Raw genomic sequence first — 27,964 nt, 5'->3', positions numbered from 1 at the left:
GTCTGTTACTGCAACATACTGAATTATAAAGATTTATATGTGTGTGTATTCTGTAATGTTTGTGACAAAATCAAGATGTTGCTTTACATTGTGTTGTGTATAAAATAAAATGGCATGCGGAGACTATTTTTCTTCTTATCAGCTGTCACTGTTTGACTCATCCAATTTATGAGAACAAAAATGGTGAAAAACTGGACCCTGTCGAACAGCGTATACAATATAATAGCAGGAAGTAAGAAGTAAGACAGGCCTATCAGAGTTCGGCATCGTCTTATGCTAATACGACGACCAGAAAGTGTAGAAATTAATTAATTAATTAATTAATTAATTAATTAATTATGTATGTATGTATGTATGTATGTATGTATGTATGTATGTATGTATGTATGTATGTATGTATGTATGTAAGCGAGAAAACGAGTGAAATGAGTAAGTAATTAACGGAGGGAAAACCCTACTTACATTTACGTAAATGTTTTCCAAAAGAGTATTGTTTGTCAAATTATCCGGATATCCAATCCATTCCCTTATTGCCTTCGCCTGAAACAAAAGAATTACCAAAGTTGGATGGAATATATCCGTTTATCTAAATTTTCTCCCAGTATAACCGAGCAATAAGAGAATACCTTTAAAATGCATGTTAACAAAATATATTGATATATGCATGCAGTTACATATAGGCGGGTAACCTGATAGGTAGATAATCTGTCTGCCTGTATGTACGAGCGAATGAACGAATGTAAAATGTGTTTTAACAGTTTTTTGACAATATAAATTTAAATCAATGCAAATATTAAAACATTTCATAATACTCACACACATACCATATGTTGGAACATTTTTAGAACATTTACACGTATAACAGATGTTGGTATATTTTCAAACTATCACAACTTTACCATATGTTAAAACATTTTAGAACAACAACAAATAGATGAAATTTTAAACATTTTAGAACAATTCCTATTATACGTCAGTTTAAAAAATTCTTTGAGAACACTAAAACATATTATAACAATTACATATATATATATATATATATATATATATATATATATATATATATATATATATATATATATATATATATATATATGTGTATATATATATATATATATATATATATATATATATATATATATATATATATATATATATATATATATATATATATATATATATATATATATATATATATATATTTTAAATGATTTTAGAATAATCACACATATACCAATGTTAAAACATTTTAGAATAATCACACATATACCAATGTTAAAACATTTTAGAATAATCACACATATACCAATGTTAAAACATTTTAGAATAATCACACATATACCAATGTTAAAACATTTTAGAATAATCACAGGATTACATTTATTAACCATTTGAGAATAATCACACATCCGGGTACCTTTTCATCAGCAAGTTTCCTCGTTGTATCATCCATCCAACCCAGTTCATTTAGGATTTCTTTAAAAGCTTCTCGAATGTCACTTATCATAGCTAAAGCCTAAATAAGAAGAGAAACAACACCGTGTTTTGTTTCGTTTGACATTTTGATCTCTAGAAAAAAATCACGCGTTGACAAGTAACGTTATCCTTTGGGAACGATACAGAATAATTAGTCATAGCGATTGCTCTAGGTATATTTCTCCAACTAAATGAAAAATAAATACCCTGATAAATCAAAATAGTAATAGTAACTTCTGTAATCTGTGATAAAAATTAAAAAATACAGATAAAAATAGTCAACTGATTTAAAATAAGTAAAATTTTGGCTTAATTTTCAACTTCTTTGGGGCCTTCCAAACTTTAAAAAAATCTACAGAATATTTTTCTAATATTTTTTATCTTGATATTATATTCTATGCGTTCTAGTTTTGCACAGCTAAATTGTATGATGTTAAATACTCATACACAGATAATAGATTAATTTGTGCTTTTTATTAATATTTTATACAGCAAATACGGACGGATGAAGGAGACATTAAATTCCGACCGAACTGCACACAAAACGCAGCAGGAACCGGAAGTTTGTTTCGTTGGAAAGAATGGTAGGGACTACGAAGATAACTATTCTTAGAGTTTCGTAAATAGCAGTCAGTTGAACATTTTGACTAATTTGTTTTATACACTTATAATTGGACATATACAAAAACTGTGAAAAATATACATAAATTCAAAGCACTACTAACAGAACTTTTGGCAGTCTCATCAAAAGACGTCTGAATAAAAAGCCTTCCAACCGCCATGCCCATCTGATCGTTGGCGTAATCTGCACAGTCCCGCCATCTGGCACGGGGAGTTGACGTTCCGTAAATTACCTTTAATAGAAAGGAATGTAAAAATCAAACTCGCTTAACCGGACTCTCGAGTGACTCTTAGAACGTTTACACCAAGATTGATGAGTCTCGCGAGTGTTTGGTTGACTATATATATATATATATATATATATATATATATATATATATATATATATATATATATATATATATATATATATATCTTCATTTGTTTTGGTTTCATTTCTTTTGTCGACTATATCAAGAAACATTCCATCACTAATTTATAGAAGTTTACTGTGGTCGTTAAGACAATTCGTCATCACAAAAATATGAGGTATATTTACTGTGTCATTTGTATTTAGTTATATTACTATCCACCCGAAGGAAAGGAGTGGGTTTAAAAGAAAACGTGTTTAACAAGTATTACACTAAATTAATTAATTATTAAAAACCTCATTGTAATCCGTTATAAGATCTTTGAAGCGCTTTGGCAAGTTAGAAGCTCTGCTTTGCATTATTCTCCACACCAGGTAGTTAGCAATCGTCCTGAAAGTGAATTGTATACATTAGTTAGCAATTGTTCTAAATATGTAATTACATAAAGTAGTTAGTCGTCCTAATGGACATTTAATTACATATAGTAGTTAGCGGTCGTCATGAAGATATAATTACATATAGTAGTTACCAATCGTTCTGAAAGCGTAATTGCATACAACAGTTAGCATTCATCCTGAAAGTGTAATTGCAAACGATAGCAGTCGTCCGGAGAGTGTAATTGTAAACGATAGCATTCGTCCGGAAAGTGTAATTGCAAACGATAGCATTTGTCCGGAAAGTGTAATTGCAAAGGATAGCAGGCGTCTGGAAAGTATAATTACAAACGATATCATTCGTTCGAGAAGTGTAATTGCAAACGATAGTATTCGTCCGGAAAGTGTAATTGCAAACGATAGCATTCGTCCGGAAAGTATAATTGCAAACGAAGCATTCGTCCAGAAAGTGTAATTGCAAACGAAAGCATTCGTCCGGAAAGTATAATTGCAAACGAAAGCATTCGTCCGGAAAGTGTAATTGCAAACGAAAGCATTCGTCCGGGAAGTATAATCACAAACGATAGCATTCGTCAGGAAAGTGTAATTACACACAGTAGATATCAGTTGTCATCAATGTGCAATTACATGCAATAACTATTACTTATATTAGTACTTCAAAATCAGTCTCGTGGTTGAAAAGTTTTATCTCACATTATCAGAATGTTGCATCGACACTGTAGATATTTTGTTTGTTTCCAGTCATTTCAGTCTGAGTTGATTTTCAATATATTCTGAAAAGTTTTGTTATTTGGCGATTCCGTCATTGGTTGCAAGGAACCCACTTTACGCTTAGAAATATCAATCCATTACATTCTATAAAAGGAAACTCTCAACAATCATTAACGGAATAAAAGTATTGGGACCTTTATCTCAATTTGTCTAGATCCTATTTCTGTACTCAGAACTCACATTAAATGGGACACCTATGTATTTATTCAAAATCATTAATATTTCTTAACGCTTTTGTCATTGCATTAATATCATCTAAATATCATTCAAATATGTAGCAGCCTTTCAGTATTTATGATATGAACATATCGTTTTACACTGCTCGGTAATTTACGATATGCACAACTCATTTACTATACTGCTCGGGAATGTATTACTCGCACACCTTGGTTTTACACTGCTCGGGAATTTACGATATACACCCCTCGTCATTTACACTGCTCGGACATTTATGATATGCACATCCTATTTGTCACACTGCTGGGGATACGAAACGCTACACAGTACTGAAAAATGTGGCTTGGTGTATAATACCTGTTTCTATACTTTTGGAAAACAGCAAACATTTCCTTGAAGTATGGCGGCGCTCGAACGACAACAGGTTCACTGTCATTAATGGGAATCGAGACGTTCGGCAGTGTCATCACGCTGTTTATATATTGCAACCAACTGAACTGCATGTAGACAAATCAAATTAAAATATAAATTTTAATTGCATTAAATTTATCCCAATGGCATAGTTATTTTATGAAGAATATATATATATATATATATATATATATATATATATATATATATATATATATATATATATATATATATATATATATATATATATATATATATATATATATATATATAAAGCAGCTTTGACGGACTAATCAGTGCTGCGAAATCAACGACCTACAGCTGTAATAAATGAAAAAGACTTTCTATCGTACAAATTTCATTGAAAAGACACCTTCACTATGTGTGTGTGCATCTCCCCCCCCCCTCTCTCTCTATGTATATATATATATATATATATATATATATATATATATATATATATATATATATATATATATATATATATATATATATATATATATAGGGAGAAAGAGAGGGAGGGTGATTGGTAGACCTTTGGCTAATGGGCTAATCTCTCTTTCCATCTAACTCTTTGTAAAAAATTAGGATGATAGATTCCCAGCAACATCATATAAATATCTTGATTTAGGTTTGACGATGCTTTCTATGTGTTCTAGTTTTTTAAACAAACGTTTCCTCATGCACAATTAAAGACAAAATGACACATATCGTGCAATTGTACCTAGATTACTGTTAAAATTATTCAGTCAGATTCTAGTGAACTGTAGGAGGTAGAAAAAAACCTGAAACTTTGTACAAGACATATATTAGCGTAAAACAGAAGTCGTTGACTACTTGTAAAAAGCAAATTACGAAACAATCTTGAAAAGAAAAACTGTTCATTATACGAGAGAGTGGAAGAGAATGAATTGGCGTGGCGAATATACTCATGTGTTTCAGTTTAAAAGAAGAAGAAAATAACAACCAGCAAATTCCAATCAATTACCTGTTTTTCCATGTATGTTCTTAAGCAGATTTAGCAGTGCCTTCCTTTAAACCTGCGATATTTACTGAGTATCCTTTCGCAACGAAGAAGGAACAACGGGTATAAATATGATGTGGTCTGCAACAATCGGTCAACCTCGAAAGTTTACAGTCAATATTTACATATTATAATTCATAATGCAGCATTAAAACGGCACGTTAGGGAAATAGCAAGGCTAAAGGGAAGATAACCCTTTCCTTCGCCTTACCTGGATTGGATCAGCACTAGATGGTTCAGTAAAATTTCTGGATAACTCGTGCACCAACATTTTATTGTAGAGTTTTTCGTTGTCTCGACGATCCTCTGGTTTCATTGTTATCTGCAAGAAGAAACAGAACATACACACACACACACACAGACGTTTTACATCAATAAAGAACAGATTAGAAAATTTCTCCAACTTCTTAAACTTCAGAAAATGCTCAAAATTTCCTAAAATATAATGAAGACTTTTGAACAGTAATCAAGGTTTTGTGACTGAATTGCTTACCTTTCATGTCCGATTAATATCGAGAACAAAATTAATGGTAAACATCCACATAATCATCCACATAATAATAGTAATAATAATAATAATAATAATAATAATAATAATAATAATGAAGACAAATTATGATCTTTAGTGCAAAAGGATCTAAATACTTACGTTGGCAATATCGATTTCAAACTGAAGAACATCTTGCATATCAGACTCCGCAACGGCTGGATCTGCCCCAAAATACACTGCCACCGAGACTGCCAGTTTCTTGTAGGCTTGTCTTCTGTCTTCGTATTGAGGTTCCACAAGATAGGATCTACTAGGAAGTCCAAACTCTGGCTGGTCAAGCTGTGTTGAATAAATAAATAAATACGTAAATATATAAACAAACAAACAAACAAACAAACAGACAAATAAATAAATAAATAAATAAATAAATAAATAAATAAATAAATTTAAAGTGCCTGAAAAAAATGTATGCGATTGTTGACATAAAAATAGGCTAGGAAACCCATTCTTCCTAGACTGTTATTATTGTGTGTTGCTTTATTATTATTATTATTATTATTATTATTATTATTTCTTCTACACGCGGAGACACATTTGCTTTTGATAAGACATGTTGGTGACATAACATTTTAGTATATATATTATTCAAAAGGCTTATGATCCGTAAGCTGTGTATTTATTTTAAATATTATTAAAAATAATTGATACAATATAAATAAATAAATCTAGATGGATCAGTAAATCCTAGACGTATGTCAATTTTTTAAACTGTTAATTGACTGATAAAATTTCATGATTATCCTATGTCATCATGTGGTATCGTGGGTATCGCGATATGGTGACAGTATGATATATTGCATCGATACGGAAAGTTAGATATTCCCAATAATCGTTATATCTTTTAAGGCCACCAGCTGCTGATGCATGGATCCACCTTGGCAAAAGTAAAAAATTGAGATGGAAACCGTAACAGATGATACGACAAGCGCGTGCATTACATCCATAAAAATAAACTCCGTTATTCCGAAAAATGTCGGTTGTATTTATTAGGAATATTTGGGCTTCCATTGATCATATTCTTACATAGATTATTCTTTTGGTGGAGTCCTTGACGTCGGAACTGACGTACATACTGATGAGTGGTCTGTTGTTATACTTGATAAGTCCCACAAGAAGCTTTATGATGTTAAAGTCGGACGCTTGCCAGTTACCCCCAGGTTGATTCCCGAGAACCGGCCATCCCCCTAGCTCTTCTAGCAATGGGATCGCAACCGATATATTCCTTTTTTCTATTTCATCTGAAATGTAAATGGAAAAATTAAAGTCCACGCAGAAGTTCTCATATATTGTAAACATATTTCTTTTCCATTTATCATGATGCCATACTGCAGACATCGTAGCGATATGACTGAATTTTTTTAAAGCCGCGTTCATAAATCCAAAATCCAAATCCATTCATCACATAGTGCAAAAAGTAATATAAACAGGAAATCCATTTTTTGCATGTACACACATATTAGGAGGTATTCAATTAGAGCACAGAAATAAAATAAGACACCTGGTTGCTATAGAGACTGGATGCTTGCTAGGATATTTTCAGACGAGATTTGTAGCTAAGCGCACGATGTGTGCAGTTTGCCAACTGATTTTGGTGAACATGTAGGCATTACTGAATTCTTCTAAGAATTTCGCTGGAGAATGATCTCGAAGAGAATTACAGCTAGGATCACATTCACCATTTAGAGAAAGACTATATTCACCGGCTGTCCAGCTAAAGTGTAAAACAGTTACATTAAGATGGCGCACAAGAGATTATTGCATCTAAGACCCATGCTCAGTACTAACTTGTTAAAAACCGGTCTCTTTCTGGAGATTGGGGTGGAATAATTTGCTTGTTAATTCGTTATACATTTATCCATTCACTCACCCAAATAATTCTGAAGGGGGATTAATACATCTGCATGTATTACAGTTTTGTTCTAAAACATTTAATTGTCTTATTTTTCGGTTACTGATTCGTTGCATTGTTAAAGTAAAAACGGTTATTATAAAATCTAAAATTTGTTTAGAAATGTATGTTGATATTGAAATAAAAGTTTGATGTTGATCTCTTATAATGTTATCATGTTAAAGTCAGCAGCGATACTTTTATTAGATCACCGCTCCTATGGTCTAGTGGTTAGAGCGTCCGCCCCTGACGCTGGTTTGAACCCTGGCCGAGTCATACCAAGACTTATAAAATGGTATTGGTGCTCAGCATTAAGAGGTTAGTGTTTGAACTGGTCAGCCTGGTGTCAGGATAATGAGACTGGGTGAGATATCATGCTATATGTCTGCGGCATGCTTGACATCACGATAAACTGTCATTCCGCAGACATTGTAGCATATGACTAAAATTATTTTAAAACTACATTACTAATTCAAATCTCTCTCTCTCTCTCTCTCTCTCTCTCTCTCTCTCTCTCTCACACACACACACACACACACACACGCACATCTTAATCAGATCTATTTCGAAATCATCAATCTAAACAAAGGCCGCTCGCTCCATAATGCTATTTTATTGAACTTTTGATTTTAGGAACCGATAAGTTTCGATAGATCATGACATAGACTTTGCTCCGTAAGGACATATAAATAGTTCCTAGCAAAGAGTATAGACCTGAATCATCCTGAAAAACAACAAACAAACAAACAACCCACCCCCAACCCATCCCATAAATTTCGCAATCTAACATGAAAAATAGAAGAAAAATAAACGACATCAAAAAGCCATTATTACTTCGGAAGTTTACCGGATTGAAACGTACTTTTAGTAATAAATTAATTAACCTCACTATAATTGTAGATTTTAATTAACCCCACTATAATTGTAGACTTTAATTAACTCCACTATAATTGTGGATTTTAGTTAACCCCACTATAATTGTAAATTTTAATTAACCCCACTGTAATTGTAGATTTTAATTAACCGCACTATAATTGCAGATTAACACTATGCGGTGTTGAATGTTTTCTCTCCGCCCCCCGGTGAAAGTTGCAGCCGTACCTCGTGGGGAGAAAAGCAGATGAATATGAGAATTCCAAAGCATATAAGCTGTAATTAATAGATCAGATAAACATGTTGCAATGAAAACTTATATATAGAACGAATATTTAGTGCATAACTAACTAAATTCTAACACAAACTTTCCATTTCAACACCATCTGATGAAGAAGGGATTCTCTCCCTTTGCAAAAGCAATATAGCTCATTCGTCGCGGGCAAGTGTCAATAATTGTTATATAGGGGTAAATTAAATAAAATCAGTCATTAGGCCGATTCAATCGCAACAAATGAATATACAAAACTTGCAGAACACATGCGAATTCTGTTATATCAGTCAAGTATATCGCAATGGATATATATATATATATATATATATATATATATATATATATATATATATATATATATATATATATATATATATATATATGCACTCAATAAGGCAATCAAATTATGGGGCCGAACCAGGTCAAGAAATCGCTTATAACAAAACTTTTGTATAAAGAACGGGGTATGAATGACGTCAGAGGGTGACTGAAAATCATAATTATCATCATCATCAACATCATTATAATTATTTCCTCCCATGGAAGACTCTAAAAGACAATGCTGTAAGTATCAAGAATAACTTGATTACAGTTAGACAACTACAATAACGTAAATTCAAAATATTACTAGTTTAAAGAACTAATGACAGATGTACCTGACATATATGACATATAGAAATAAAAGATAATTATTTTCAGACCCACGTGTACATCGGAATCCTCCTGTCACAAATATGACAAAGTCCACAAATATATAGAAATACGAAAAATTGTATCATACATACTAGTCATGCGATAAGCTTAATGTAGTGATGTTTACTTCTACCATCAGTTTGACATACAAATAGTTTTGCTAAGTTAAATGAATGAGCATGGAACTTATAATTTACATAAAAATATACTTTTCAGGTACCCGTTTGATAGAATCGGTATTGTATTATTGCATGAAAGAAACGTGATTGTCCTTAACAAGGAATTTTTGTCTTCAGAAATCAGAATTAAATAAACATGCTTTTGCGTTTAAAACACATTTATATAATGTAAACAAATTATCAGTTAGTTTCTGATTTTACCCACATATACCATCTGTATTCAATCAAACATTGGGAACAACTGCAAGCAGCAAAGACCATGATCAGTTGTCGCATACTGCAGCATCAGATCCGTGTCTACGCTGTTGAACTACTCATTACTCAATTCCAACTGCATAGACCCAGATATGCCGGCGCATTATGAGATTGTAGCTCTGGATCTATGCAGTTTGCAGTTGTACACGATTTATAATTGAGTAGATAAGTTAAATCAGTCCTATTGAGATATAATGTTCCGGTGAGAACAGTTTTTTTCCACTCGGCAAGGGAAAGAGCCAAGATAAGCAGAAAAGCAAAATAAATTATTTTTCCCATGAGGATAATAGCGCACAGACCAATATTGGAGTCAATGAAGGAATAACAGGTAATGTCCATTTCTTTTCTTTACATAATCAGACTATGTATGGCGGCGAGTGCATCTGGTGGAGGAAGAACCCTGGAAGACCTCTGGAAGAACCACCTACCCACGGGAAGCTACTGATAAACTTTCTCACAGACTCAAACCCACGTTTACTGAGGTGGGATATCAGGGATCGGTAAAGGCGAGCGCCTTATACCACGCGCAAATCTTGGAGTCCATCTATTAGTGACGTGAATAAATGAGTAGGGACCTACACAACTTATAGTGATGTTTGTTTATTTTTGCAAGACGAATGCATGTATAGGTACCATGATATGCAGGCCATGGAAATGAGCGCACGCAAGAATATACCAGCAAAACTAAACAAGATCTTAGTAACCGGTTAGTAAACTGGATACCATTAACATACACTGACATAGCTGTCATCAAATCAGGTCACGTGGCATATTAGTATCAGTTGTAATTACAAGAATTATTCATCTACAAAATACAGTTCCTCCTAACCCACGCCATAATTCCTCCTGCCTCCGCAGTCCAATCCCTCTAACCCCATATTAAATCACAACGCTATCTTGTTCTACAAACTGACGCACGTGATAAATTGCAGGAAATACAATTGTTATATGCTCATTTTTTATCTGTTAACGATACATTGTTAGAATCGTTCAGTATTTTTCGATATTGGACGGCTTCATATTGCACGACACGTGCGTCTAAAAATAGTATGATGTTTTAGGAACTACTTTGATTGTAAACACGCAATCTACGTTCAGGTAGTAGAGACTTCAGCTTTCGATTCATTGCATTTGTTTGTGAATAAACTAAACAAGCTGCTTCGTACATTTGAAAGCAGAGATGATACAGTTAACGACGTAGAAGAGTTCATTGAGTCACAAATGAAACTTTCAAACAAGCAAACGAATGAACGTGATATTACATTGTCAACAACAAACGTGAGAGATGAAGTAATTGAAAATACCCATCTGTTCATTTAAACAGTTATTTAGGATACATACTCGTAACTTTTCGCAAATAGAATGGTTCATACTATCATCAGTGCTCTCTAGGGTCTATAAAAATAACACAGAAAAGCATATTGAGGCCAAGGGCTTTTAGCATATCTTTCAGATACGTACCGTTTTACTAGCCAGTCAAAACGTTAAATTCAAGAAAAAAAAATGCATTCGGTAGGAAACTAAGAGCCTCACAGCCAATAAGCCAGGACGACGAAAAAGTATTATTTCCCCTGGATAAATGGACTGTCACACAACAGCTGCTTTGTAATTTTCCCCGTTTAACTATTTTGATACAGTGTCAATCTAGCAATAGAAGACTTACAATGTATGATACAGGACATAGCTGGGGTCCTCCAACAGCGAATATGCAAGTGACAGGACATAAACATATGTCTTCTCTAGCTGGTAATAAGAATGGTAATAAATATACTTACATTAATGCATGTTGCATTTCCTCAAATTGCACTTTCTTAGTTAGTTCTGCAAATCCGAATGGCATGACCCATGTCACGGAAAACCTGATGCACACCGAAATTGTACTGTAATTTTGACTACAGTTCTAACTGAAATCACATTCTCCTTACTGAACAGAATATACCTAAAAGATCCAGTCCATCGTAAGCAGAAAAAGTAGAATTGAATTGGATCAACAGAAAAACAAAATCCATTCATTCCAAACCAACTGGACAAGTTCTTGTCAATGCGCATTCATTCAAAATATGACTCTAAATTTCAATTTTAAGTAGACCAGAACGAGAATATTTTTAAACTAATGTGTAGCGCGAATAAGTTCAAAGGTAGCTGCTGTGTGCGCATTAATATTGTTACTATGTATAGATGAATCTACGGTTGTGCATTTATATTGTATACAGAATAAATTTAATTACTTTGTTTCTTGTAGTGTATTCCTGTATTATTAAGCCTTAGGTAGGGAAACGAAATGTGCCTATAGTAAAAAGGGACTGCATTTATATGGGAAAATATGAACTCATTTTGTTTATCGAACTAATACTTCACCCACCAAGGTCGTGCAGTATTGTTCTGAGAAAGAAAAAAAACCCTAGTTCATATTTCCCATTCAAATGCAGTAACCTATAAATATCGTCTGTACTCGTTTTTACGTCGAATCCAACTGCAAACTGCACATACCCAGATCTACCGGCGCATAATGTATAAATAGTAGAACAAACAACATAGACCCTGATCTGCTGGCGCATTATGCGACGACAGACCAGGGTCTATCTTATTTACAGTTGAAGTGGACGTATAAGCTAGTACAGTCGGTTTGTATATATTCATATCAGAACAGGCAACGTTTCAATAAGATATGCGTTCAGATTCTATGCTTTTGAATGCTAAGGTAGCAAACGTATCATATAGATCATAACTTAGGATTCCTAAAATATCATTCTCAGTTTGATAGTACTGGTAATTACTGTCAAGTACATGCTTAATGATGATTATGAAATGATTGCATTGGGAACTGATAATTGTACTGGATTTTAGATGAGGACGTAAGTGCATCTAGTTGAGGGTTGTTGAGACAAGATTTCTTTTTTGTTGTGATCATTTTTATATAGATGCTCTCATTTTTTCCCAACCAGTCTCTTATGGATATCCAGTCACGAACGTCATGTGGAATATATTGTTGTTGTTGTAGGGTTTAACGCCATTTTTCAGCACAAGATAGGCTCTACATGGCGGCCAGTATAATTGGTGGAGGAAGAACCCTGGAAAACCCCGGGAAGAACCACCGACCCACGAGAAGCTAATGGCAGGCTTTCTCACGTACCAACTTTAGCCGAGCATGAGACACGAACTCACACAGACAAAGGTGAGATGGCAGTGATCCGTAATGGTGAGCGCTTTTGACCACTCGGCCACTCCATGTGGGATATAACAAAGATAGAACTGAGGTGAAGATGTAAAACTCTATGCATTATTACCAGTCAATTTAATTAACTGACTTTTTCTATTATTGAAAGATATTGATAGAAAGGGTCGAAAGGTAACAATGGTTAGGGGCTACCACCATTAAGTTTTTATTTTCCTTCAATCCATTCAACATGAGTAAAATCAGTCAAAACAATCAATGAAAATTAAATCTCGGTTAGAATATACAATTAAGTTTTGCCTGAATACATAATTTAAAATTAATTTTGGACACTAATGTATTGATAGATGTACATTATCAGAGCTATTCCAGAACGCTTCAAACGTCAGCCATCTTGCACGTCAGCCGCCTTGCAAAGGCTGATCGAGACATGTCAACCTTAGCTGACGAGTCACTTGCGCAGATGCTAACATCAGGGTAAATCATTTCCAATGCACTAATCATTTTAGGGAAGAAAAAAAGGAACAACAAGAATTTTCATAATAAACCGAACGCAGATGAGAAATAGCAACTGCAAACAAGTACGACAAACATACATGAAAAATTCACATTCATTGTACCGGATCAGAACAGTTACAGTGCTTTAAAACTTGTAATAACAAATCGATTTTCCTGGAAAATCAATACAAAATACATGTATATGAAAAAATATAACTTTGCGTTTACCTTCATTTACACAAGACACGTACATGTCTCTGACACGTTTGATGGCAGCTAAATCTGAGGCTTGGTTGTCGGCCTCGAGCAGGTCTACAAAGAATCAAAACACAATTAGAATAATACGGATATCCATATATACATCGGTCTATCTATCTATCTATCTATCTATCTATCTATCTATCATCTTTTGGAGCTAGCGATCGTCAAATAGCCAGAGGCAATCCAGTTCTAACAGGGACTTGCGCAGGCGTCTGCCGCGTTTTACCTTGTCGCCTTGAAGTCCCAGATGAAAGCTAGTGTAACGTAATTTCAAGGCTCTATAAATGCTATAACAGATTAAATTTATTGATAAGGAAACATTTAGGAATTACTCCAACCTTTATTAGTTTCAAAATAAAATAGAGAATTAAAGACGAAATTACGAAATAGAACGGAAAATTCTATTACGCAACCACTTTCAGTTGCAGGCAATAACTGTACGCCAGTAATGTTCAGCGAAAACGTTCGAGAACTTCCTGAGAAAATTTCTCGCCAATCTACCTATCAAAAGCAACTTTAATAACATATTGTATCAAGTTAACTATCTGTCATAGTTTATTAGATTCTAGTGTTGTATACGTACTTATATATATATATATATATATATATATATATATATATATATATATATATATATATATATATATATATATATATATATATATATATATATATATATATATATATATATATATATATATACGTATGTACGTACGCACGCACACACGTACGCACATACATACATGCATACATACATACATACATGTTGAACGCATGTAACGGCGAGTCTTCATCAAGTTTATTCAGTACAGGATTATACCTCTCAGGATCTCCTTCACATTAAGTACGCTAATTATCATCTGTAAATAAAAACGGTTTACATTTCTACACATACGCTGGGGGCGGGGAATATAAATATGGTCCCAGGATGCAGATCATTCTTGACGACAACTCGGCCAATCCCGCAAACTTCGGAACTAGTCTGCTACAGTAATATGTAACCAGGATCGAGCGCTTGTGCCGTCCCTGTCGCTAGAGCTTTATAAGGAATTCTATGTTGGTTTTCTCGTTGACAGAATACCACACTAACACACAAGTTGTGAGAATTTTTATCTGCCATTGACGTACAATAATTGGACTTTAACTATGTAGCAATATTTTCAGAATTTATTCATCGTAAGCGGATTGTAATCCTGACAATGGGTTTCAGACTGTAACGAATGTGATGCGTTTAAAAAATTATTTTTAACATAACACTGTGTATTGCAATGGAGACAAGATCAAGACGTTTTCCCGCTAGTCCGCGATAGTGTAATTGTTTTCAAACTCGTAACTGAAGTTTACCGCCATTAAAATAAATTATGAAAATTTATTGCTAATTGACAGCACCCTTAATTTTTTTAAGCAAGTTCGCATTTGCTTGAAACTTTGTAGAAGGCAGAATTGTTGTCAAGTCATTTAAATACAGGATTCTATATTTTCCGGTTTTAATCCCTTTACTGAGTGTTTTAATTGTATATACGGCTGTATTAGGTACAGTGTAGCATTAGCTGTTCTACCTTCTCAGAGACACGTGATTAATCCTGGTAATCCGGAGTTCGTACACTACACCTATTAGGGAGATTGGGATCAGACGATAAAAGTTTTCCAAAACATTATGACATATTGATGTATGGGTTATGTCCTGTGCCAGCTGTGAACACACACACACACACACACACAAACATGACATGTACTGCCTGTGTTAGAGGTATCGAAACATTAAAATTGTTAATGTTTCTGTTCTCGACTGGGATCATTACATAATATATATTAGACAAATGACTTAAACACAATGGAAACTACACATTGCTGTATATTATAATGTTGATTACATCTCTGTAATTACAAATAAGCAAAACCTTTCCATTAGTTGCCACTAGAAAACGCAATACATTTTTGGTTAGTTTCCTAAATTTCCTCAAATATTGACGATATCCCCCCAAAAAATCAAATTTATTTTCAAATTGACATAGTAACATGTAGATGTAAAGATGTAATTACTCGCACCTAAACATCACTGACCACAATGGTTTGAAGACATTTGAAAATATACTCATCTGTACATTAAACGGGTTATTTCAACTAGTTTTAACATGTTTTGGACTTTATATGTTTTTGCTTTTACTTTTTAAATTTTAGACACTAAGACAATATATCTTCTTTGTCCCAATTACGGTTTATTAATTATATATTTAAAAAATCCTAGTAGTTATAGTTAATGTGTATCCTTTCTGTTCGGCTCTTTTAAAGTCACGTTGCCAAAATACATACTGTAATGACCAAAGTGGGAACATAAACCGTAAGAGGTAGCTATGCTTTGATAAACCTCAATATGACTCCAGCCCACTTATTTGAGTATCCCACTGAAATACTTATATAAATTCCAAGTTGTTCGAGTGTCCTTTCTAATTGTTCCGCATACTTGACCTCTAACATTCTTTATTGATATGACATTCTTAAATCAGATTAATTTATGCCTTGACTGTAGTTTGAACCAAATAGAATTCTCCATCATACGTGTTATATCGTCTGCTTTTCTGTCTACGATGCCCAATTTGACACTTGCAAAGATGAATAAATATTCTTTGAGCTTCCCAAGCTAAACGACCAACTAGCGCCGAACGACTGTACCGTTTACATTAAATGTCTTTCTGAGAACTTCTGTCGCAATGGATGTCGATAAGAAGAAAGTTACCCGCGAAGAAATGATTGATTAGTAATCGGTTTTACGAGGAAAAAAGTGTAATGTAGCTTACTTGGCGTAACATAAACATTGTTCAGTTTATTTTGCACACTTCTAATAAAAATATAAAATAGGACAGTAAAGTCTTGATCTCCGTTTTTTCTTCTTTCTTTCTATTAATTGGCGGGATAGAGATATAATGGCACGAATATCAAAAGCATCAAAATGTAGACAAGATTTTAGGGGGAAAATTACTTGTAGTTTCTCAAAGGCTGACGAAGCACGACATGAAAATAGATATGGAGATGTAATTAGTGATAGCGTTAGGTGGAACTACGCATCAGACTTAATTTGTTTTGCAGACCAAACGATAGGCGTTTTTGTTGGCCCGATTGCATAAATTAACCCAGCGATGATGTAGTGTCAGTGGATAAAACGGGCGCTTAACAATAAATAAGCAAACTCGCGTCCCTCTTCTGCAGTTACTGGTTCGAGCACATGCATTGTTATGTATTTATTGTAACGCGCAAAATATATTACGTAGCCTAGGTCACTCGGCTTGATTTAGCTTTTATCGCCATACAGTGGAAATATTTCTCTGACAACTTCTTCAAACTTCCACTCTCGTGAGACTGCAGATATCACCATACACCTTAATAAAAGATCTGAATTTTAGCTCCTTTTTCCCGTGATGCATCGCGCCGATGTGAAACTTCTACCAGTCACTGCAGTGGAAGTTGCAAGGCTAGCCAATACGGGAACGGCGTCACTGTTGTGCAACTAGCGTCAATGCAATGACTAATTAATCGAAAGACACAGATTTTACCACTTACTGACATATGATAATAGCTAGCTATATACCACTTAATGGAAATCCATGGTCTGGTGAAGAAAAAAAATTATGAGAGAAATATACGCCACGACTTCATGGGAGCCATGCAGCACTATAAGACGATGAATGTGGTAAATCAAATTAATAATGAAAACAACGCATACCAGTCAACATCTTTAAAGTAAAAACAGTATAATTCATGCCTGTAAGGAAGAATGTTTGCACCAGCAACGTCTTTGTACTTGAGCTTAATGTCATTTCAGATAGCATGAACTGTATGACGTTATAATCGCCATTATGTGAACAAGAGATTCGATCAAAATATGTCTGTTTAATATGAATGATCCGCAGGCTGAGGGTGGGGGGTGGTGGTTGATCATATTTTTTCCTGACAGATATCTGCTAAAGTTTCTATGCATACGAATTCCGAGCAGGTCTGGAATATATGTTTCAATGTTCACGGAAACAATAGTCTTTAGGGTGGGTGTGGTTGAGAAAAATAAATTTCCGAACGTATCTTGATATAATAGTTGGTACAAGGGACTTGGCAAACCTTGTAACCGATACACGCCTTGAGTGACATTTCACTATCTAGTCGAAATAATGGCGATGATTCTGTTGGTTCGGTCCCTTTCATAGAAATAAATTATCTATAGGAAACAAAGGTACAGATATCTGCTGAGTGTGCTGATTTGGCATTACCCAAACTCGTTCATCCCATCCTCCGTTTTTCGGAACATGTTTCGTTTCCCCCGAGAGTCAGGATATGTCTTTTTAGGTTAGTTGTAGTTTGTTTTGTTGTTACGGCACGGCAACACAAGTAGGTTATGTAGTAACGATGCAGTATGAGTAGAGTGCCTTGCCTTCGGTCATCAGATGGAATCAGGTAACAATTAGTACTTCCAGTTCAGTACCCACGAATGTAGTTCTAGTATAATTTTGGAACATTTTTTTCCTCTCTGATTGTGATGGTGATATAAGAGTTTTATTTATGCATTTTTGGTAGGGATTTAAAGGTAATTATTTATTCTTGAGAATATGAGCTCAGGGTGTGGTTGTTTGTGTGTATTTCGGCGACAGTGCACAGTGAGTAATAAGGCCTTGGTGATGATCCGGAAGCGAAATCTGTGTTCTGTTTACATGCTGCTCTGTTGACAGTCTAGCATATCAAAATAAGAGCAGGTCAACCTTTGACAAGAACATCACCGTGAAGTCATCTTTGAAGGTATTTTAGATTAACATATGATTTGTATTGATTGTCACACAGTGGAAAGGTCAGTACTGAGAAACATATGTAGAGAACATATAGTAAAATTAATTGTGTTCTATGGCCAGATGTACTAAGCGAAGACGGTTCTTACCACCATTCGTCGCCTCTTACGGCCTAAGAACAAATCGGGCTTATTGTGCATCTCCGAGCCCACATGGTTAGCTTCAGGGATACACGAAGCTCTTTCTGCAATATGTCCCCAACTTGAATCGAACAAGTAACCGAATAGCGGCACTTCTCATGCAAACTGCATACAGACCTCGATAAATTTTACCTGGAAGGCATAACACTTATCAATTCAGAAATATAACCACTTATGTGCAAGAATGGCGTATCGTATATGTTAATTAATTCAGCATGAATGTAGACCCTTCCCCGAAAACCTCGGTGCCTGTTGGCAGTATTATATCACAGAGGAGAAAATACCCGAACGGACCTCAGCAGGAACCAAAGATTTCTGTAACTCTAGACAGATGCCATACCGTCATAGCTGTCTTTGCTGATCCCCTTAGCCGTTCTCTGCGATCGATTGGCATCGTATGCCACTTCTTGCATAAAAAAAAGCAACTCAAAAGCTTGCATTGATATTGGAATGGAAATAATAATAATAATAATAATAATAATAATAATAATAATAATAATAATAACTTTATTTTCTGAGGATAATACATTTTGTTCAGAATCTAACAATCTTGCAAGTAGTCCTCAAATATTTAATCGAAAATTATAACTTCTAATGCAACGTATATGTACAAGTAAAACTTACTACAGTCTCTAAGACACTCACTACAGTCTCTAACACACTCACATGTAAGAATAAAAAATATGCACATACACAGATACCACACACACACACGCACGCACATATATCCCATTATGAACACAAAATACATTAAAGACATAAACACATATATACTCATATCTCAAATACACACTCTCGCACACACGAGCCTATCTTCTTAGAAACAAACCTACAAGTCGATCACCATGAAGGCAAGTTGGGATAAATGTTTGCGAATAAAATTTTCAAAATTTACTTCTAAGTTTAAACGTGACGAAAATCTTCCTTGTAAATGAGTGGTTCAAACATGCACAAAGAAATTAATAAGAACGAACATTATGTTTTATGTCCCTCTCCCCCGAATACGTCACATATACAAAATACCTAAAGATGAACTGAAAATACTCTCGAATACAAAGTAAAACAACATACAATACTCATTATTACCTTATAACTTTGGTTTGGGGTTGTACTGGGTGTCAAGATATCTATTTTTAGAACACTTCAGTATGACGCAATGGTCAGTGACCCGATTGATAAACAACCGGCTACTTCATGAAACATTATAGCGAACTCGAGTACATCATCATGTCGTTAGCAGAGATAAAAATGGAACTGCTGCTGATTCAATCAAAGAAGGCACTCCACACCATCGCCGTGGGTTCTCAACAAGCATTATACCAGACAGATTTCTCAATCCTAATGACCTTACCAACAGGTAATTTTCCGCCTCCGCTTATTTTTCTCTTAAATTGCTGGTCACGGCCCAAAATGTCCATTGATAATGAAACGTTACGGCTCCATTGATAATGAAAAGTTACGGCGAATTTCATTTCACATTTATACTGAAAATAGTCCGTATTACCTATACTAACGAATCTACACTCATCTTGAGAGACAAAAATTTCCTGTCCTATTACCGTATGTATTCGTTTTTAAATCGAACCCAACAGCAAACTGCACGGACCCATATCTGCCTTTGCATAAATCTCCGGCAGGTATGTGTCTGTGTAGTTTGTTAAGAGTAATCAGCATAACATACAACATAGACCCTAATCTGCACTCGCACGATGCGACGGCAGATCAGGATCTTTGGAGGGTTGCTTGCAGTGTGACTCGACTTATAAGCGAGTATAGACAATATTATTTGCGTGTTACGTGTGGTTTGTAGTAACGCTTTTTGTTATCTTCATTTTTGTTGTACAATAATATACACACTGACTGGGAATTTGAACGATTTATTTATATATTTTCATTCTGAGAGGTCGCGTACTTCACAAATATATTGTAATCATCCATGTTTATTACATATCCAATAGTTTAGAAATTCGTTTCGTTCGTAAAAAGTCAGGGAATCAATTTCAACCTCTACATCATCTTAGGCCATTCATTATATAATCTCGAATGCTGAAGGTTTTGCCTTATAATCAACTGAGAGAGAGAGAGAGAGAGAGAGAGAGAGAGAGAGAGAGGTGGTGTGGCGTGGAATGGACCCAAAATATTAATATGTCAACATACATGCAGCAAACAAAAACATCAACATACACACAAATACAAAAGACCAAAGCCTTGACTGCTTCCTTACGCTTACACCCAACTTCATGTACATCGCTACTCACTTTTGAGGGTGACTTGGACCTCATCTCTGAGAACTCCGAAGACATTTGTGCTGGACCGATCTTCTGGGATGACGTTCTTTCTCCTCCACGTGCCACATGCAAAGTCATAGAAATTTTCACATGGGTTGATAGACTTATCTAGAGAGCTTAGTATCCGTGCAGCTGAAAAATTGTATAAAACTATTAATTTGAACCTTCTTAGACAAAGGATGTAAAACATTTAACATAAATATGGAACGCCATTTCTGTGTAAGGTCCATAATGAATACACATACGTACCATGGTAACTCGATTATTTGCCGTATATTTTTATTATAGGCTGAGCAGTTTTTATCCCATTTTGTGAGTTCATTGTGCATTCGAATGTGTATGTGTGTGATTTGGACTTTTAACTTAACTTCAACAATTTGTCAGTCATATCGCTAAGATGCCTGTAGTGTGGCAGCTTATAGTAGTGATGTCTAGCACTGGGGCATCATGCCGCAGACATGTAGCATGATGTCCCACCCAGTCACATTATCCTGACACCTGGCCGACCACTAACTTCTTAATGATGAGGGCCAATTGAGGCAGCTGTTGGTACCATTTTTATAAGTCTTTGGTATGACTCGGCCGGGGTTCGAACCCGCGACCTCCTGCATCTGAGGCGGACGTTTTAACCACTAGGCCAAAAGAGCGGTCCCTTGTGCATTTTCACTCTCAATTAAATCCTGGATATCTTTATCCTACACCCACCCCGACAGCTTGACCAACCCCACCACATATTTTGAAAACAAAAACATCAAGGATATACATAATGCTCAAAATTTACTCATTTCGTTCATTGATTTATAATTACTAACTCGATTGTCTTAGTTGTTACTAACATTGTCATCTTATATCTTGATGCTTTAATTTTTTTAAATCGGTTGGTGGGTTGGGAGACAGTACTGAATAAATTTGCATCCGAAAAAAGAACATTCGACGGGGATAGAATACTGAGTTAATGCAGCAATATCGTACTGTTATTTATATTTGATTTAATTTATAGTTGATTTAATTTAATTGCTTGTACGTTTTAAAATCTTTTTAGTTTAATTAAATGTATAAGTAATGTAATTTTGTTTACCAGAAATTTGATATTTTATAGAAAATTCAGTTTGACTTGAATCTTTTTATAAATACATAATCGAAGAAACACAGTTTCTATTTTCGACTTAGTTCCCGACCTTGATTCAGAAATCACTGAGACAAGTAAACAACGTTTTATTTTAATTTTATTCTTGGAGTAAAATGATTGGTTTTTATCAAGGTCGCACTGAGAGTATGTGACGTTAGACTGTAAACAGCCCTATTTCGCAATTCTGTGTTTTCCGAAATTGCAAAGTAGTTAGATTTGTTAGTGAAGTTTAGTGAGATATTTCTCAGTTTGGGCTTATAAACACTTGATGTCAAGTTGTTCTTTTTGTTGTGACCAGTTTGGAGTTATATTTTAATTTGTATTCAAATTATTTGGATTCTAAAAGATTAATTATTTTTCCTGGAAATATTTGAGTGCTCATACATAATTCTTTGACAAAGACATTTATTTAAATTTTATTCGGAAATTCAAACACCTCTTATGTTACGTGTTTATCCTCAAATTGTTGTTGAGTTGAGTTTAATTATTGTGGCGTGCGCACAATTGCAGTTGTTCCTGGGGAAGGAAATGGTGCCACCTCCCCCCAGTTATCCTCAAATAAACAGTAACGCAAGAAGGATTGAAAACAACAAGCTTTGAAAAATATAACAAATAATTTATTTCCTCGGAAAAACACTGTAAAAGTAAACAAAATAAGAACTTACGGTTTTACGATTCAAATCCACAAATAATCTAAGAATAATCCACGAATTAAATTTTAGAAGTTTATTTATTTGATGTAGCCAAACATTCAACGTCGGTGGACGATCTGTTTTATTAAACACGTTAATATTATTAATCATTGATCGTTTCTGCGTGAATTAAATATATGCCGTTCTATAGAATGGGGGGTGGGGGATGGGGGGTGGGGTGCGTCAAGCGTACGTACACAGGTGGGGTGTGTGTAAAAAAGTACGCATGTGTACAGGGAGGGGGAGGGGTCGAGCTTTGTTTGCCAGATTTTTGCGTACATACTAAATAGATAGCCCCTAACCACATTTTCCAGCCTGAAACTCGAACCCACGCGGACAGAGGAGAGATGTCAATTCGGTAAAGACGACCACCCGGAGCCCCCTCAAAATTTTGAAACCGCCGCACACATCTACAAGTCACCCCAGTCATATACGAAATCTTCATGTCTATACCCTAAACGGTCTAGTAGTAATTTACAGACTTTATGCATATACGTACACTCAGACAGGTATGATCGTATAATGTATATCATCATAAGAAAATGGTTGGATAATTAATGAAAAAATGGGAAAATGTGGTGTCCAATTCTCAATTAAATGACTTTGTATTGTATTCTATATTTCAAATACGAAATACCCTGAGACATTGTTCTTTCTTAACCAAAATTGAATCTCAGTTATTTTGACACATATAGAGGTCATCCGAACCAAACTGTAATAGTGTATTTGCCCAGAAGCTCCCAATTATGACAGTTTTATAAATTCTTCAACAACATGTCTCTTCAAAAATCCACTCAAGTCATTTACATAGTCCGTTTATAGGTGCATTAAGTCCTAAATCTTGCGTTGAGTACTTTTGATTCAGCAAAACAATTCATGACATCGTGACCTTGCGTGGTAAATTACTCTCTTAAGTACTCTTGATGTTGTTTATGGTGGTTATGTACTCTAGTGTCCATGTCCTGCGAATATCGTATTAACTCATGCATAATATGCACTAAACAGCACTGCTGTCGCACGATACGTTGACAAATCCGCGTCGGCAATGTTCGCTGCAAATCAAAAGAAGAATGAACAGTGTACAGGCTGATTCCCCGCGGTTTATGCTGTAACAGATCAGGGGCTCATGTTCGTATTCCAGGAGTAATGCGTCCTACACCCGTCCAGGTGAACCCTGGTTGGCATTCCAGGTGTCATTTTAACATACTGACATACCATTTCCACGGCATGATACATTCAAAATTGTGTTGTTGTTGTTGTTGTTGTTGTAGGGTTTAACGCCATTTTCAGCACACGATAGGCTATACATGGCGGCCAGTATTAATGGTGGAGGAAGAACCCGGGAAAACCCTGGAAAGAACCACCGACCCACGAGAAGCTACTGGTAAGGTTTCTCACATACCCACATTAGTCGAATCCGAGACTCGAACCCACGCAGACAGAGGTGAGATGGCAGTGATCACAAACGGAGAGCGCTTTAGACCACTCGGCCACTCGGGGCCCCAAAATTGTGTTGAAATTGCCGTTAAAACTAAGTAGGTTGTTTGCAACCGATTATATATCCAAGTAAGTATGGAAACAAGAAACGCAATACACATGATCATACAGTGTATATTACCGACTGACCAATTGTTTTCAAGAGATTTTTGGAAATAATTTGTGCCTGCGTAGTTGGTAATAATTTTTTTCCCCACGCACTCAAAATGAAGTCAGCAACACTTTAGATGTCAAATTTGTTAAACTTGCCAAAAACTGAAAAATGAAAGTGTCTTATAAAAGATGGGTCGGGGTTGGTCGGGAATATATGCTTTGAATAATGACATAAAAGTGTGGTGGTTGTTGAATGGCGGTTATTTGGAGAATGGCGGGAAGGGGGCCAATTTGCTGCAGATGTGTTCATTATTGATATTACGTGTTAAACAGCTTTATGGGACTGTAAACTGGAATTTCGTCAGGTCCCTACACATTCTGTCGAGACAAAAAAGCAGAGAGCATCCAACATGTATAATTTTTGAGGGAGTTCTTTCCCCCAAAAAATACACATGAAACCGTGCATAATGTTAAATAGAAAACTTGCTTACTTTTTCGAGGACTTCATCATTATTACATTTTGTTTATTAGACACAAGTATTTTACCAGTACTGTTTTGTGCTTGTTTGTTTCCTTTTTGTTGCTGTTGTTGTTTTCTAAAGGAGCGAGTATTTCCTTATCTAACTTCTTCTAAGCTTCTCGAAACAAAAGAACAAAGACAATACTATAAATAGGAACATGTTGTACCCGGTACAACGCGTTAAAGAGGACATTGTACCCGACAACAATAGCCTGGTCAAAATTTCAGTATGGAAAAAGATTTGAATCACTTCAAAATATTCTGCTGGATTGGAAAGTGCTGAATATGCCCAACATAGAAGAGCATGGCTCGTCTCTCACAAATAACGTACCCAGCAATAAAACACGCGTGTCCGTATTAAACTTCTACATGCCATTGGATCAGTTTGTAGTTTCTGACACAGAATTACATGAATTTATTTACGACCCCTATATCAACTCGAGTTGTAAAACGTACAAGAGTATTGCTTATGTGCCTATGCCTTTAAATACTAACAGATCGCCATTAAACGTTATAAATGTGGAACGTAACTCATATATTATAGCATGACTAGTAACTTTTCAAAAGTTTAATTGCTTTCTACGTCGATCTTTATGCAACATATTTTTGGCAGCACAAATTTGCCAGAAATTTGACGTTCAGATTGACATCTGAATAGCTCAACATAGAACGCTCTATAAGTCTTTTTTTAAAGGTGAAATATGAAACAAAACACTGCAAATATGAGCTTATAATTCCGTTATATATCGTTATAGCCGTTGCACTGATTGGCTGCGCGCAATAAATATATATATATATATATATATATATATATATATATATATATATATATATATATATATATATATATATATATATATATATATATGCTGAAATAAATCAGTAACGCACAACAGCATAGTAACAGCGCTAAACGTTAAAGAGACTTTAAAGGAAATACATCACTATACCCATAGTTCAATAAAATGAGAGAAAAAAATCCGTTTAAAGCAACAAAAAAATATAATAATAAATAATAATTTTTTTTTTTACAGCCAATTATTTTTACTAAAATAGCAATTCTTCTTTTATGTGAAGAGTACAAAAGGAAATAAATCTTGCTGGAATAAACTTATTAGGAATGCCTTATTTATATACAAACAAATAAACAAACAAGTAAACAAAAAACAATAGCACCTCCCCCTTCCATCCCCAGCTGTTAGGTAATAGGTCCATAAGAGTCTCATTTCGTCTGCGAGAATGTGATATGAACAGTCTAGACACAAAATAGCTGAATCATAATACTATACACATAGAATACGCATGGGTGTGAAATCCAAGCAGTCCGAATACACTAATCAATGTAAAGGGGACACAAATGTTAGCTTATTTTGCAGAAGAGTAAATTAAACAATATTTAATTTCACAAAGAAAACGTATGTATCACTATGACTATTTTAAATGATTATCACCGGCTGAGTTTTTTATACCGTGTTGTTGTCACTAATAAGCTTTGTTGAGTAAAGTTATCTCTCAAATTCAAGAAATTCTCGCCAGTGGAAACTACTGAATACAAACAAAATCTTACAATAGCACTGACTGAACAAAAACATGCTCGTCCTTCATTCTTGGAGGAATCTCAGTATAGACAGCACAGGAAACGTTGATCATAGCAATTTTCAATTCACCCATCACTGAACGCCTTATAAGTACTCGAACTGAGCCTAGTGTAACAAGACTTGATATCTGTTCTCTTGTAAGAAGATTAAAAAACAAATTACTTTACAGTGACCTACTTTTCACGCTGCAGCGGTTAGTTACGGTTGTGCGTTTAGCATTGTTTCTCTGACACTGTTGTGTGCACAATTATGAAGCTTAATGGTACATTCACCTTGTAGGGTTATACAAACTATCTACAAAAGTAGGTCGTATTGACCTATTTTTCAAGTTACAGAGATCACAGACGCTTTGATGTATATAGTCATGAAACCTGATTAGCGTCTGAAGTCATAAGAGACAGAAAGGTACACGTGGAGAAAAGTGACATACATATACATTTCATGTTCAATTAAATATTTTTACATTTACACTTACACCGCTCCGGTGGCCTAATGGTTAGAGCGTCCGCCTCGGAAGCGGGAGGTTCGATCCCCGGCCGAGTCATACCAAAGACTTACAAAAATGGTAATAACAGCTGCCTCACGAGGCGCTCAGCATTAAGAGGCTAGTGTTAGGACTGATCGGCCTGGTGTCAGGATATTGTGACTGGGTGGGACGTCATGCTACATTTCTGCGGCATGATGCCCCAGTGCTAGACATCACTATAAACTGCCACATTGCAGACATCGCAGCGATATGACTGAAAAATTGTTAAAGCTACGTAAAAAAATCCCCCCCTCCCACACACACACACATTTACACGTAATTCACCCTTCGTGACACTGTCGCGTGCATGGTCATGAAACACTGTGTATGTTTTCACATTAATTAGTAAATTATGGTTGTAATGACTTTACTTGCCTTAGGTGGCTATGCAGGTTAGACATAATATTCTACGAACTTTCAGATCGGTTCATTTTTAGCACATGTCTTCAAATGTTCATCAATCATAAGGGTTAGAGTAGATTGCAAACAGATTATTTGGAATTATTTAATGGGTAAGAAAAAACCCCACTAATAATTCGGTTTCGTGCAGTTTTACACACGTGCTTTCTTTATACGTATCTACTTGGTACGTGTTATTCTTGTTAGTTTACTTTAGTTTAAAACATGGTTGCTCAATATAAAACATCTCCAAATAGTTCCAAAGTTTCCAAGCTCTATTATTTTCATGTATTTATGTTGAATGAAGATATAGAAGACAACTATTTTCGCAACACAAACTACAGTTATTTGCGAAAATGAGCTCTCCTTTAAACCAGTGTTA

At 35.0% G+C, this 27,964-nt stretch overlaps 1 protein-coding gene across 1 annotated transcript in view; it reads right to left on the bottom strand.

Moving 5' to 3' along the window:
* The window catches only part of LOC149782073 (neprilysin-like), a 59,252-nt gene that overhangs the window by 14,064 nt on the left and 17,224 nt on the right, over positions 1–27,964 (bottom strand). Inside the window, exons 4-13 of the mRNA XM_089933501.1 lie at positions 21,099–21,260; positions 13,839–13,922; positions 6,799–7,013; positions 5,875–6,054; positions 5,437–5,547; positions 4,148–4,287; positions 2,744–2,837; positions 2,202–2,330; positions 1,418–1,516; positions 463–540 (exon numbers count right to left, since the gene is read on the bottom strand). Of these exons, the coding sequence (XP_089789627.1) occupies positions 463–540; positions 1,418–1,516; positions 2,202–2,330; positions 2,744–2,837; positions 4,148–4,287; positions 5,437–5,547; positions 5,875–6,054; positions 6,799–7,013; positions 13,839–13,922; positions 21,099–21,260 (1,292 nt within the window). The remainder of the gene's footprint in view (positions 1–462; positions 541–1,417; positions 1,517–2,201; positions 2,331–2,743; positions 2,838–4,147; positions 4,288–5,436; positions 5,548–5,874; positions 6,055–6,798; positions 7,014–13,838; positions 13,923–21,098; positions 21,261–27,964) is intronic.

Source organism: Sinohyriopsis cumingii, chromosome 15 (genome assembly GCF_028554795.1).
Source record: "Sinohyriopsis cumingii isolate HCF-2022 chromosome 15, ASM2855479v2, whole genome shotgun sequence".
Taxonomy (NCBI): domain Eukaryota; kingdom Metazoa; phylum Mollusca; class Bivalvia; order Unionida; family Unionidae; genus Sinohyriopsis; species Sinohyriopsis cumingii.
The sequence above is the reverse complement of the archived record's forward strand: the minus strand, read 5'-3'. Positions and strand labels throughout refer to the sequence as shown.